General features: G+C 34.5%; 1 protein-coding gene across 2 annotated transcripts in view; it reads left to right on the top strand.

Annotated features, from left to right (window-relative positions):
- The window catches only part of galt (galactose-1-phosphate uridylyltransferase), a 127,979-nt gene that overhangs the window by 57,607 nt on the left and 56,321 nt on the right, over positions 1–14,051 (top strand). For both annotated transcript variants that reach the window (XM_058789143.1, XM_058789142.1), the window contains exon 8: positions 10,158–10,290. In XM_058789143.1, the coding sequence (XP_058645126.1) occupies positions 10,158–10,290 (133 nt within the window). The remainder of the gene's footprint in view (positions 1–10,157; positions 10,291–14,051) is intronic.

Below are 14,051 nucleotides of genomic sequence, written 5' to 3'. Positions count from 1 at the left end.
TAAACCAGAAAAATGGACCATTCAAAAGTCTGGCTATAACATGAGCCAGGTGGTCAATAGCTCCATAGTATTATTCAGCAAAATATACCTAAAAAGTACAAAATAATGATTTGAAGTAAAGGTTAAAGTGTTGACATCATGACAGAATGAACATAACAAATGTAAAGTTCATCTGTCTGTACATCACATGACCTTCATTTTCTCCGTGAAGGGTCTTTGTGACTGTGGAAGTATGTGTTGCGCACAAGTTCCTCGTGAGGGTCCTCTGAGACTCCGGCACCTTATGAAAGAGATTAAAAGATGAGAGCAGGAATCCAGAAGAATCGCTGATATGTCTTATAGTCTTTTCAGCGGGTACATTGACTCCCTGAGGGGATAGGGGCGAATTTCTCACCACCGGTGATAAGGCTGTCAAGGTTTCAGACAAATTTAGTTTCACTTCATGTTCTGGGATGTGTTGATCTATTCGCTGTCATTACTGGCTTAGATATACACGAGTACTTATTGTTTTATGCATGAGTTTTGTACATTCGATACAGTGCATATGCATTATAATGCAGTAGTTATTTAGATTTTGGAGATTAAATGTATTTTTATTGTGTTACTGCTTGCTCATGCTAAACTTTCAGCCTTAATGTGTCCCCCCTTCAATTTTTCACAGTTTTTCATCCGTCAAGTGAAAACTGGGGTATATTTAAGCCTCTATTTGAGCAATAGTGGTGTGAAACAGTGGAGAGGTAAGCAAATACACACACATAAAGGACACCCACATGTAAAAGGTTAAGATTGAGTGTGTTTGTACAGTCATGTCTCATAAGACAGTGGAATTCTCCTTATCTCAGCCCTCATTGGCATCTCTTCTCTAAACACCTCCTCTGTCTAAACACCTCCATCCATTCTGCTGCTCCTTCCCCGGCCACCTCTCTCCCAAAAGAAAGGTCTCTCTGTTTTCCAGACCAACACGTGACACCAAGTGTCATTTAGTGTCTTTATAAAAACACAAGCTCATTTCTTGCACGCTGATGTCTTTCATCAAATTATTTCATAGCTGGAGTTCAGATTATGTCACGAGAGTTTGCCAGTCGGAGAGATGTTTAAAACATAGGACTTAGATATAACTAACAATAGTATTATTAGTAGTATTTTAGCAGTGGCCATAAATACATGCAGCACTTCATATGACAATTAAAATTATGTAATATTGACAATTATAATATAATAAAATGTAATTTAATAATTAATAATAATAACAATTTAATTTAGTTGTATTTCAACTGTACACACACACACACATACACACTGAATATATATATATATATATATATATTCAGTGTGTGTGTGTGTGTGTGTGTGTATATACATATAATTAATATAATAATTTACATGTTAAATTAAATCTAATTAAAATAATTTAACATTTTCATGCAAATATACACACGACAAAATTCCATCATATATGCATATTTTATATATAACATATGAAGTACAAAATTAATTAAAAAATATGCATAATATTTTAATTGGATTTGTTTACATAAGATTTCCTTTACTAAAAATAACATTTATTTAGTTAATACCAAAGTGAATGTAGTTATGAATTGTCATTTACCAAACTACAGCATATTCTTTAAACTTAAGAATTTTGATCATTTTAATTAAGTTATTTATATATTTTTTTCTGAATTTATAATATGCACACCATTAAAAGATTATCCGCATTAAATATACATTTTCATCCATCTTGGTTTTCACTCTGTGTGCCCTGCTTGAAATAATGTGAAACTGTGGTGACTAAAATGTTAGATCTGAGAGCTCTCCGAGTTCATGCTGAATCTGCAAGTGGAATGTGAAAAAGATCATCTGATGCTGGAAGTGCGTTTGGATAAAAGATAATGACTCATCCTAACGACTCATAAAAAACCCCACGGAAGGATATTCAGAACATTCAAACGAGAGTTCCTGCATCCACCGTTACTGCCAGACCCCTCAAAAGTGTCGTTTCTGTGAAACTGCTAATGTTCTCGCTCAAGAAATAGTTAAATAATGTACTTGTAAATGGGGCCTAATTGGCGATTTAATAATCGTCGGTTGTGTAGTCACATCGTGTAACAGAGCGGCTTCTGTTAAATGTTTAATCACTTGAGCGGCGTCTCTCTCATGTGACTCGCTCTGATCTGAGCTTCTTGACTCAGTGTGTGAACGACATCTTTATTCTGTGGAACAAATGCCTGTTTCCCAGTGATCTGGAGCAAGTTTTCACTTATTTTTGTGTTGGAAAAACATGACACTTGTGCTCATAGTTGACATTCCTGTCAATTTTTGGTGGAAAATTATCATGGCATGAGCAATGATACATGTGCCAAATGCTTACGTGCTGTTTTTGTCAGCAGTGCAGCAAACAGCAAGGCATTGTGGAGAGATTGCTCCCAGATTATTGTCATGGTGCGTGTAAGAACATCTTGTACCAAAAGCAGACAGGAGTTGTTCTAAGTTTAGTTTAGTTAAGGGAAAACATCTCGGCGCTATAAGATTTTCATGAATAATTTGACATATGTATTAGCCTCAAAACTCAAAGCACTGAAGAACAGTGGCACTGGCATATGCTGAATAATTGAAATGTTAAATTTGTTCAGTTGCTGAGAGATGAAGTTCACGGCTTCTGAGACGAGGGACAAAAGAGCACTGTAAAACACTTTAATATATTTTAATTATTAAATGCACACAAGGAGTGACTTATTTTATAAGCATGTTTTAATATGTGAATTTAAATTAAGTTTTATAGTTTTTGTGGGTCATGCTGATACAATGGTCCGCAAATCATAGTGAACAAAAAAGCCCCATTAAAAGAATACAATTCAACATATTAAGTGGTTTGACATAATATGTTACTGTTATTTCTTGGGGGAAAAAATGAAATAATAATGATAAAATAAAATAGTTTAATAAAAGGGTTTATCAAATTCATGTGATGCAACCATTAATAAACAAACAAACAAACCCACATTCAGAAACATGGGGGAAAAAAGAAATATAAAATAATAAAATACATCAGAAATTATACGCAGACCTCCATGACTGTCGAGATCAATAAATCTCTTAAAATATTAGATAATTTAACATTTATGACAAGACAAAATTAGTTCAAGCTATAAAATGCAATTTGGTGCGACTCCCCAAAAACTAATTAATAATTCATGATATTTAAAAATAAATAATTCAATAAAATAATAATAAAAAATAAATAAATAAATATACTTTTAAAAATATCTATCTATCTATCTATCTTCAAAACTATTTCAAACATTTAATAAGTTGAAAAGTTTAATATAATCATATATAATCATAAAATAATTATTAAGATGTGTACACTTATGACATTTTAAAGTCATTTAAAAATAGTTTTCAAAAACCATATGAAACCAACATGAATATAATTTTAAAAATTTGTGTTTTAAACTAGATTCTTTGAACGAGTTGTCGTTTTATTCATCATAGACATTTTTATATATCCGTTGTTTTGGAAAAACCTATAAAACACGTTGAAAGTTACCATAAGACTTCAGTAGACTAGGAATATATGGACTACTTCAATGGTGCTTTTTGTAAATGTGAACTATACCTTTAAACTTTTGCCATCTTTATTGAGTTATTTGTACTTGCAGAAGTGACTTTCACATTGAAAAATCCATAAACCAGAGAAATAAAAAAGAAACAAAAAAACTGTCATTCCAAGTCTATCAATCCGTCTCTGTCGCTCTCTCTGACAGCTTTCCCAGACGGCCTGTCGCAGCTGTTTCTCTCCGTATCTCTTTCCCTCTCTCGTGCTATCTCATGTTGGTGCTGAAGGCCTGCTTTCTTCCCCTCTCCCCCTGCAGTCAGCGTGTGTGAAGATCATTGTGAAAGCGAGGCTCTAATCAGTTTCCATCACTCACTGCCAAACAGAGCTGCGCTTTGTCAAACGCAACCTCCTCATCAGCGCTCGCTGCACTGTAGCTGCCACACGTCAGCTCCAGCCGTTTTGTAATCCATCACTGCATGTCATGTTCCAAATCGGCCGTCCAATCCCGTCCTTGGGATCTTATGGCTTCCCCGTCGTCACTGGGATTTACTCAGGTCATTTTAATCATACATCGGTCACATTTTATGAGGGTTAAATTCTTCGCGTGGCCCTCAGTCTCATGAAAGCCCATTTTCTTCTCCATGACTTGAGTTTTTAATGCCATGGTTGGGACTCTGGGCAGCGCCGGAGGGAATTTCGCCATGCTTCTTTAAAAGTACAGTGCTTAATAGATGCGACTGACAAACTGCAATGCAAAGCTTTGCTTCCAGACATTTTTGACTGGAGGTCCACGTGGGGCCCAAACTTGTTCAAGGGTAGAATAAGAATTTCAGTTTTAAGGAATTTAATAATTTTAGTTCCACTTCTAGGTAGAGCAGTAACAGTACACAAAAGTTTTGGTATGGGTTGTTTGGTTTCGATGGCATGTGTACGAAGCAAATGTAGCATTTATTTAGAAACTGTTTGCAATGTAGGGCTTGGCGATATGTCAAAAACATTATTTCAATATTTTTCCCCATGTCATATATCAATATTTAACACAATATTCATTCACCATTAATGGAGAATGTAATGCTTTCCACATGTTTGTTAGACCTTGTGAATGAATATAAATATAACTTGTTTGTTCAGAATTAAATTCCACAGAGTAGCTGAGTTTTCTTAGATTTTTTTTTTAATTTAATACAAATATATTATCAAAAATGGTGTCTAATTAAACTTTATGAAACAGTCAAATCAATCTTTTAAATGTAAATGAATTGTTATATTTTCATTTGATTACAATTAAACATTGCGTTTTTATTTATTGTCAAATAAGATGCTGCATAACAGAACTGTATAAATGAACACATGGATGAAAAATATCTTGTGTGATATTCCTTAAAAATAAAAATCTTAATATTATTAATTTGAGAAGTACATTTTAGCATATAATGGTAATATATTTCTGTCATAATTTCTTCAAGCTAAACCGAACTTTAATTTGGTGGTTTGTCGTGAAGATCTTTGAGTTTCAATTTGTATTTGACTGTAGTTTTTCAGAAACAAAACAAAGATATCTTAAAAAATATCTTGCTTGTATGCTATTCCTTCTTAATAAAATAACTATTATTACTATGAGATTTACATTTCAGCATACAGTGGTAATATATTTCTGTCATAACTTCTTCAAGTTAAACCAAGCTTTTATTTTGGCGGTTTGTCATGAAGATCTTTGAGTTTCAATGTATATTTGACAGTAGTTTTTCAAGTGGGATACAGGTGTGAACGGGATCTGAAAAGTTTTGAGCTTGTCTATGTTCATTTCATACCCATACATACCTCCTCCTATAAACCCTTTCCTCGTCTACTTGTGATCCAGTCAACGAAAATGCATCGCGATACTATAAACAGGGCCTCAGAGCAGCTCTGGAGATCAAGTTTATGCGTTCATGTCGTCCTATACTCTAGGTATTGAGGCTCCAGACGTTGAAAACACTTGAGTCATTCACACATAGCATCTGTTGTCACATTTATTTCTGCTGTGTGATCGACTGTTAGATTAATTCATATTGAGTAAAAATGTCCTGAGCTTATTATTGTTATCGACATTAATTTTATCGCAAGGCATTATTTGTAAGGTATAAGTAGTATAAGTGAACTGCTGTGGGATTGTGCGCAATCCCAGTTTTCCTAAACATGAAACATGCTTTATGTTCAGTGCTTCAAACAAAATTGAAAGCATACAGTTTAAAAGCAGCTTGCTCTCCTGTCAGATGCTTGTGATGTTTAATTCATTTGAGATGTGTTTTCCTCAGCGCTTAACTTACATCTTGTGGTTGCGTCCTTATCTGTAAATGTGAGAAAGTCACACCAGTATTTCCACTTTGCAAAAAGGCTCATCCTGGCAGTAAGTATCCATTCACAGATTTTACTGAAGGAACGGCTGTCAGTAAAACAGACAGAGCGCAATAGAATAAAAGCGCAACAATTCTGAAAGATACATTTTCCTACAATATTTTGTATGCAAAAGTGGAAGCACTTCAAATATCTTCCCCAGTTTACAACAGTGCCATAAACTGCAGTATGAAGAGTGTGTTGCAACCTTTTGCAGCAGCAATGACAGACTTTTTTATTAAACAACAGTGGTTTACTAAAGAGAGTCTCTAAATAAAAATAAATAAATAAATAAAAAATACGTTTTATTTTTGGTTTGTTCCCTCTGCTTTACTGAAAACATACCCAACCGTGACTTCAAAACCAGAGTATGCACCAAACCATCAATTCTGTGTACAGTTAAACCCCTACTTTTAGGAATAAAAGTTTGGGGTTCACCAACTGTATTCACTAAAAATGAAATGCTATCATTGAGTCTGCACTGGAAGCTCCTGTGACCAAGTCAAATTCCTTGGTAATTAAGCACCTTCTGTCTTCAGACTTCTGATTATTCATGTTATTCCAAACTAATATACTGTTATTTTTCTATGGGAAACAAAATGAAGGAATTTCAGTGCATCTCAAAGCATTATTGCAATAAATAAATGCTGTTATTTTGAACTTTCCATTGATCAAAGAACATTGAAAAAAAGTAATTTTGTTTCCACAAAAACATGAAGCAGCACAACATTTGTTTTCAACATTGCTGTGATGTTAAATAAATGTTTTTTGAGCAGCAAATCAGCATATTAGAATGATTTCTGAAGGATCATGTGACACTGACGACTGGAGTAATGATGCTGAAAATTCAGTTTTACAATACAGGAATTTACATTACAAAATTATATTTTAGCATAATGTTAAAAATAGAAATGTTGAATAGAAATGTATGCTAGATAAAAGAAAAAACAACAACAACATTTGAATTTTAGTCTACTTGGGCTCAGAATGCTGGTATTCAACTATGAACAGAATCAAATGTAATAAAAATACTTTAAATCCAATGGAAACCAACTTGTGCAGTATAATGGATTCACTGATGACAATAATGACACTGCTTTCTGCACCAATTTACAGGGTCATAAGCAGTTATAGTGATGACTTGGGAGACAGTCAATCATTGTTTTGTATTTTGTAGTGGCTAATCAAATTTTAGAGGTGGCTAGATGTGTAGCTGCCTGACTGGAGATGCTTTGTTTGTTTCTAAACTCAATGTTTGGGCTGATGGTGACACATTCCCTCCATGCAGTATGTGCAAGATCCTAAGTATACATACATAGTGTCCATAAGTACACAGTATGGTAAAAATAGTAAGTCGAAGTTGCTTAGATGGTACACTTGTGATACACAAAATGTGAGTCTGTCTGTGCATTTTTAAGGGTTCAAGTGCATAGCGCTGAGACCCTATTATAATTGTTAGAATGTCCAAGGATCAGCATTCTTCACCTAAAAGTGATCAGGGAGACCAAACCATAAGTTTTAGAGACTTGAAACTTGGAGGGATGGTAGTATTCAACAATGTCACCAAGGCTCGTCCTAATTGGCCTTACGGGGGCGCTACAGTGATCAAAAGTACGAAATTGCTCATAACTCCTAAACCGTTGCAGGCCGAAGTGTATTTTATATCATTGGAATCCTTGGCTCACAACGCCTCGGATTTATTGTCACCTTGGCTACATTTTCAAGTATTTTGGATATTTTGAAAAACTTACTGTTGCGAACTAGTTCATAAAAAAACATAAAAATGGCTATAACTACAAACCCTTTAGTTTGATTGACTTCGAAATTGGTATGCAATGTGTTTATCCAAAGTCCCACAAGTGTTTATGAGGACATTTCTGTATCTCAAAAAACATGGCCGCCATTGGCCAATGCATTTTGAACACCTATTACATAAGGTTAACAGAGGCTGATCGAAACGAACCTTGTGGGCAAGTTCGACTCATGGCCCTAAAGGCCTGTAGGAATTTTGAAAGAAATCGGCCACTAGGTGGTGCTAACAAGTTTTATGCCTCTCTAATCATGTGGTGTTTCACAGATATATTATTTGATATGTATATTATTTGATAGATCTCATCACACCCAGCAATTTTGCCTCAAAATCATTCATTAAATATTCACAATTATTTTAAAAACCTACTTCTGCCAACTAGTCCTAGGTTTTTCACTCAAACTTAATCGAAGCACTGCAGCATTAATCTCTGGACTCTCTCTAGATCAATAATTACCAAAAAACAAAACAAAAAAAAAAAACATTGAAATTTACCCTTTGGTAGCTATGACAGGGTTGCTTAGAAAAGGGGAGTGGTCAAGTTCAAGCAAAAGCCTATATCTCCCAAATTAAAACTCAGAATTTCATGAAAGTAGGTGAGCAAATGCGACATACGATTCTAAATAAGCATGTTCATGTAAGTTTCATGGAGATTGGATCATAGGTGGTGCTATAACTGTTAAAAAGTTTTTTTTTTTTTAATTGTGTTTACTTAGGAAATTGCCTCTATTGGCTGCAAATGGTCTTGTTCATCTATGATCTGAGTCTGATCTTGCTAAATAAAATGTAACTCATTTTTTACACATGTGCTTAAAGGCCTTAAAGTGCTTGAACCCCAGTAATTGCTGCTTGCAGCTATATTTTGGTTAGTATTTCTCATAACCATTGCACAATGGAAGAGGAGTTTTTGGTGGTTCTGATGGTACAGATTTTTATTTCACATGAGGTTTCACAAAGGCCCTGCTGTCATAATGAAGTTTATTGGGGGAAAAAAAGCTGGAGATGGTTATAAAAAAATTGGCAAAGGTGTTAACCTTATTTCAGAAACATTAGAAAGTCCAGTGTAACAAATATGTGGCACAAACCAGACTGTCGTGCAAAATTGAGCTACCAGAAGTGGAGCAATTGAAGAGATGTGAGCGAGAGTCCAGCTATAACACTGACAGCCTTTCAGAGCTCTTTGGCTGAAATGAGAGAAAGTGTCCAGACATCAACAATATCTTCAGCAGTTCTGGTGAGTGTTTAGAAGAAACAGCTTTTAAGGCCAGCACTGAGTCATGTCTAGAGTTTAGAAGTCATTTAATGAAACCTGAAAACCTTTGGAAGGACATTTTGTGGTCTTGATGACCTGAAAGCAAAGCGCTGGCTATAGCGCAAACCAACTTTAATGGTCAACTAATGTCAATGGTAATGTTAACAATACAAAACTGATGTTACAATTCAAAAATTACTTCATTTTAAAAAGTGGTCAGGAGTTATTTTCTGAATTATGCTTTTTTTGGTCAATAGATAAGCTTTTTTGGCTTTGAATTCCAATTTTTTTCTTAAAATGCTCTATAAATTTCCCTTACCATACAAACATACAAAATTGAAGCCATCGGATGCAACAAGAATAGAGTCAGATACTAGCAGATCATCCAAGAAAACCTGATTCAGTCTGCCAGAGATGTGTATGAACACAATAAAACTATGAAGAAATAACTTGAACAAAAGAAAGTTGGCATTCAGCAATGGCCAAGCCAGAACACATGAATCCTGCAGTAGAATGAGCTGAAAATTACAGTCCACAGAGTCCATCCAACTAATCTGGTGAAGTTTGAATGCATTTGCATTGACGAATGAGCCAAAATTCAACTGTGCAAAGCTCACAGGCACACAGAAGACGACTCTGTATGTCTGTCATTCTGAAGAGCTGAGCATTTGTGAATCAGAATATATATATATATATATATATATATATATATATATATATATATATATATATATACATATATATAGAATCACAAATGCTTTGAATTTATTCGGTCACTTAGTCAGCCTTGGTGTCCATAAGATACAAAATGCAATGGTGTCCTTTAAAGGGATAGTTCACCCAAAATTGAGATTTCTGGCATCATTTACTAATCTTCATTTAGTTTTGAACGTGTATCTCGGCTTTCATTTGTGGAAAGCATCTAAAAGGCACTTGAGTGTGCACTTGAATGTGCTAAGAATTCATGCTTGTATACTTGAAGTACATAGAGTATGTGATTGACTTTAAAGCTACATAGCACAGTCTCATGTTTGGAAAGTGTTGTTCAATAGCATTTAGAGTAGCTAAGGTGAAACGTCATCCTTGGCCTTTGGAAATTTGAATAACTAGCGTGATATATTGTTTGTACTTGATGAACTGTTTGGTCTCTGCTCACACAGGAGCGTGTGGTAGTGGAAAACGAGCACTGGTTGGTGGTGGTGCCATATTGGGCGACTTGGCCATTTCAGACGCTGCTGTTGCCACGACGACATGTCCTCCGTCTCCCTGACCTCACTGCCCAAGAGAGAGACAGTAAGACTTTGTGTTTACATTATAACAATATAATATGCGATATAAGAATATTACTGTTGATATTAGTCAAAATGATAATGTGTGTCTGCAAATTTGAAGATAATCACTAAATATTTATTTATTTAAATTTTCATCATTGATAGGTGTAGCAAAATAAATAATTTAATTGATTATCATTTAATTTCAGCAATAATTTCATAATTTCATTAAAGGTCACTGAGGCACTCTTAGCACATAATAATAATAATAATAATAAAATAAAGATATATATTCTGTATTTATATGTACATTTATATATACAATTTTAACATTATATAATTATTTTTGTACAATTATTTGTGTGTGCACATTCTTTTATTTTTAGAGAGAGGATTTTATGAATTTATATATTATATTATATTATATTAATTATATTTATTATTATATTATATTATATTATATTATATTATATTATATTATATTATATTATATTATATTATATTATATTATATTATATTATATTATATTATATTATATTATGACCTTTATTTGCATACTTAGCAACACTTACCATTGGTGGAAAGTTTAATTATGTATTATTTATTATAAATAAAATAAAAAACTTATATACATACATACACATAGACTAGTTCTGTCAAATTATTAATCATGATTAATCACATCCAAAATAAAAGTCTGTTAACATAATATTATGTAAATATACATAATAAATATACACAGCACACACATATATTATGTAAAAACAAACTTTTATTTTGTATGCGATTTAATTGCAATTAATCTCTTGACAGCACTAATACATACAGACACGTACATACTTTAGTCGGCCATTGGTTACATTTTGTTCTGCAGTACACGTGTGTATAAATCTCAATAGCACAAAAATAGCAAAATATATCACAGTTCAGCTAAATTTATTGTGTTCATTTTACTTTTGGCCGTGACTTTATAGTCATTCCATTTGGACTGAATTATGAGGATGTTTTTCCCCTCACAGTCAAATTTATTTTTACGCTGTAAATTCTGTCAGTCACGAAGAGAGCCACGGGAGAGAACTCACATTTAGAAACTCCCTTTGGTTCACCGTCTGTGCTTAACATTTCTGTCTGAACCTTTAAAGACACCTCGCTGTATCTCTTCCTCACGTCTACTTTGACAAAATATCTTCTTAAAACCTCACGTCTTCCTTGTCACATCGCCCAGTGCCCTTTTCCCGCGTCGGACCTGACACATGTAGACACACACTCATACACACCTACGCACTTCTCAGTTGTTATTAAAGTTGCCCTGTCAGTGCCAGAAAAAGTAAAGGAGAGGCTTTCGAAGTGAAGCTGTGACACCAGATAAACATTCACCTCCTGGATACGCGTCTCTCACGCTCGCAGGCTTAGTTCTGACAGACTTAATCCAGTATGTAAATAAACGTCAGGGTAATTACCGAGCAGGTCAGCTGTTGTCAGAAAGAGCGGCGGGGAACCACACTAGATCACAACACCGCTTTGAGCCTGCCAATTACAGAGGCCGTCACCCAGTCAACATTCTGACGCTTTCAGACTCGAGGGATATTGTTTGTTTTTCTGATAAAGCACTGTTTTGAATTGTAGTTTGAAGGCTTGATGACACATGTTGATGCTTTTGTGGAATATTCTTTCTTTCTGGAATCTATCGCCTTTTATGTTTGTGAGGATAACTAACCGAGCTAATCCAATTTCGTGAATATACCGCTTCGAATTGCAGAGGCAAATGTATAATGCTTGCAACAGACCAGTTATGATCTAAAGAACACTTGTCTTTTTAAATATTCATGAGCTTTATAGAAACTTTCACACACTGTGTTTGGTTTCAGCGTTTGAAGGAAACATGAAGTGACGTCAAATGCGCTAACCGGATTAGTAAAAAACCTGATCCACTTTGCAGCGCATTCTGGTCAGTCTGACTGACATAAAAACAACCAGCAGCAGTTGTTTCTTTTTTTCTGAAATAGTTGACACCACAATAATCTCTTAAATAAAAGAAGTGCACTTAAAGGGATAGTTCACCAAAAAATGAAAATTCTGTCATTAATTACTCACCCTCATGTTGTTCCAAACCCTACCTGGTCTCATGGCATTTACGTACCTGGGTGCACTTTTTAGCGTGACATTAAATACGTACCAATAAGTACATATCACTGCAGTTTCCAAAATAAATGAACACTTTCACACAAATTTACAGAGTTGCGATTAATAAAGCGTAATTTTCTCACAATTACTTGTAGAGGTTGACCGATTCACAGAGCGGGAAACTCCAGACGCACATTTAAATACAGCCGCCAGAAAAGCCTGCAGCGGAACAGAGCGCCATTCACATAGTTCTCTATTAAATTACATTATATTTGTCCCAAATCATTGTGAATGTACATAATGACTTCACCCTAAGCTATAAATTATCTATTGCATTTTTCAGCAAAACGTTTGTCTTTCTGTGGCACTAATAAAGTCTGTCTGCTTCATATAGAGCTGTAATAGATCGCGCTTTCTCTTTCCGCTTGCTCTGTTTTTTTAAACACCGAACTTCAAATTAATTTATGCCACATTGTTCATTCTTGATGCAAACTTATGTCAGTTTGGTGATTAAATAAATTGTTTTAGACCGCCACTTGAATTGAACACAAAGCGTCTGGTGTGTGTGTGTGTGATACCTCTGAGTTCTCCTAGACGCAGCGCTGCGCTTTTGCCCGGTGCGTGACTAACTTTTTTTTTTTTGGGATTAGATAATCATCAAGTGTTAAAAAATAGAAGCAAATAAAGTGTGTTAGTACACTTACAATATCCATATGTATGTAATTTTAATGCTATGGCCTTGTGTAGATATTTAAAAATGGCCATTTTAAGCATGATTGTTGAAATTAAATGGTAACACTTAACAATAAGAGTCCATTCGTAGCATTAATGAAAACTGTAGAAGTATCGTTCCTTGTTAGAGTGTGTTCATTTCAACATTCACTATTAGCTACTAATAGGCTACATTTTTAAATTTTAGAGTTTCTTCTTTTAACATTAGCAAACTATAAAATAACTTTAATGATCAATATAGTAAATAATATTAATATGTTTATTCATTTACAAAGTATGGTTCAGTACTGCTTTTTAAAAAAAAAAAAATAGTAAAGCACTAGCTTTCTTTCAGTATCCATTTTGAAAACTATCGGTTGATTAATCGGTATCGGCCAGCGGGATCCAACCTAGCTATCGGTATCGGTAAAATCCACTATCGGTCGACCTCTAATTACTTGAAGAATATCATGCTAAGACTTCAAAACAATATTAATATGCTGGGAAATTTGAAAACTGATGCTTTTGATCGTTAGCGTCGCACACATCCAGCTTCATATTTTTGGGTTTTCATAGATGATAAGTTTGTTCGGTAGCTCACAGAGTACGAAGATGGACTTAGGAGACGAGAAGCACCGGTTTGAACAAAGCAGTTAAAATCTACGTAAAAGGAAGTTCAAATGGCACAGTTGCATCAGCTAATACATTTTTATATCAGTTTTGCATTTGTTAACACTATCGGGTAGGTTTAGGGCTGGATTTGGTGTAGGGCATATTTCCAACAGGATAGAGTATTAACCTTTAGTGACAGTCCCCGCGATAAGTATCTGAAGCAACGTAATAAAAAACAGCAATATGTACCAATATCTACGTAATAAAAACGTGCCAGGGTTCACATATTGAACCTGTGTTTTAGCGCCACTCAGTGGACATTTCTATTTGAAACTG

This window comes from Onychostoma macrolepis, chromosome 10, assembly GCF_012432095.1.
Source record: "Onychostoma macrolepis isolate SWU-2019 chromosome 10, ASM1243209v1, whole genome shotgun sequence".
Taxonomy (NCBI): Eukaryota; Metazoa; Chordata; class Actinopteri; order Cypriniformes; family Cyprinidae; genus Onychostoma; species Onychostoma macrolepis.
This window is presented reverse-complemented; position numbering and strand designations above follow the sequence as displayed.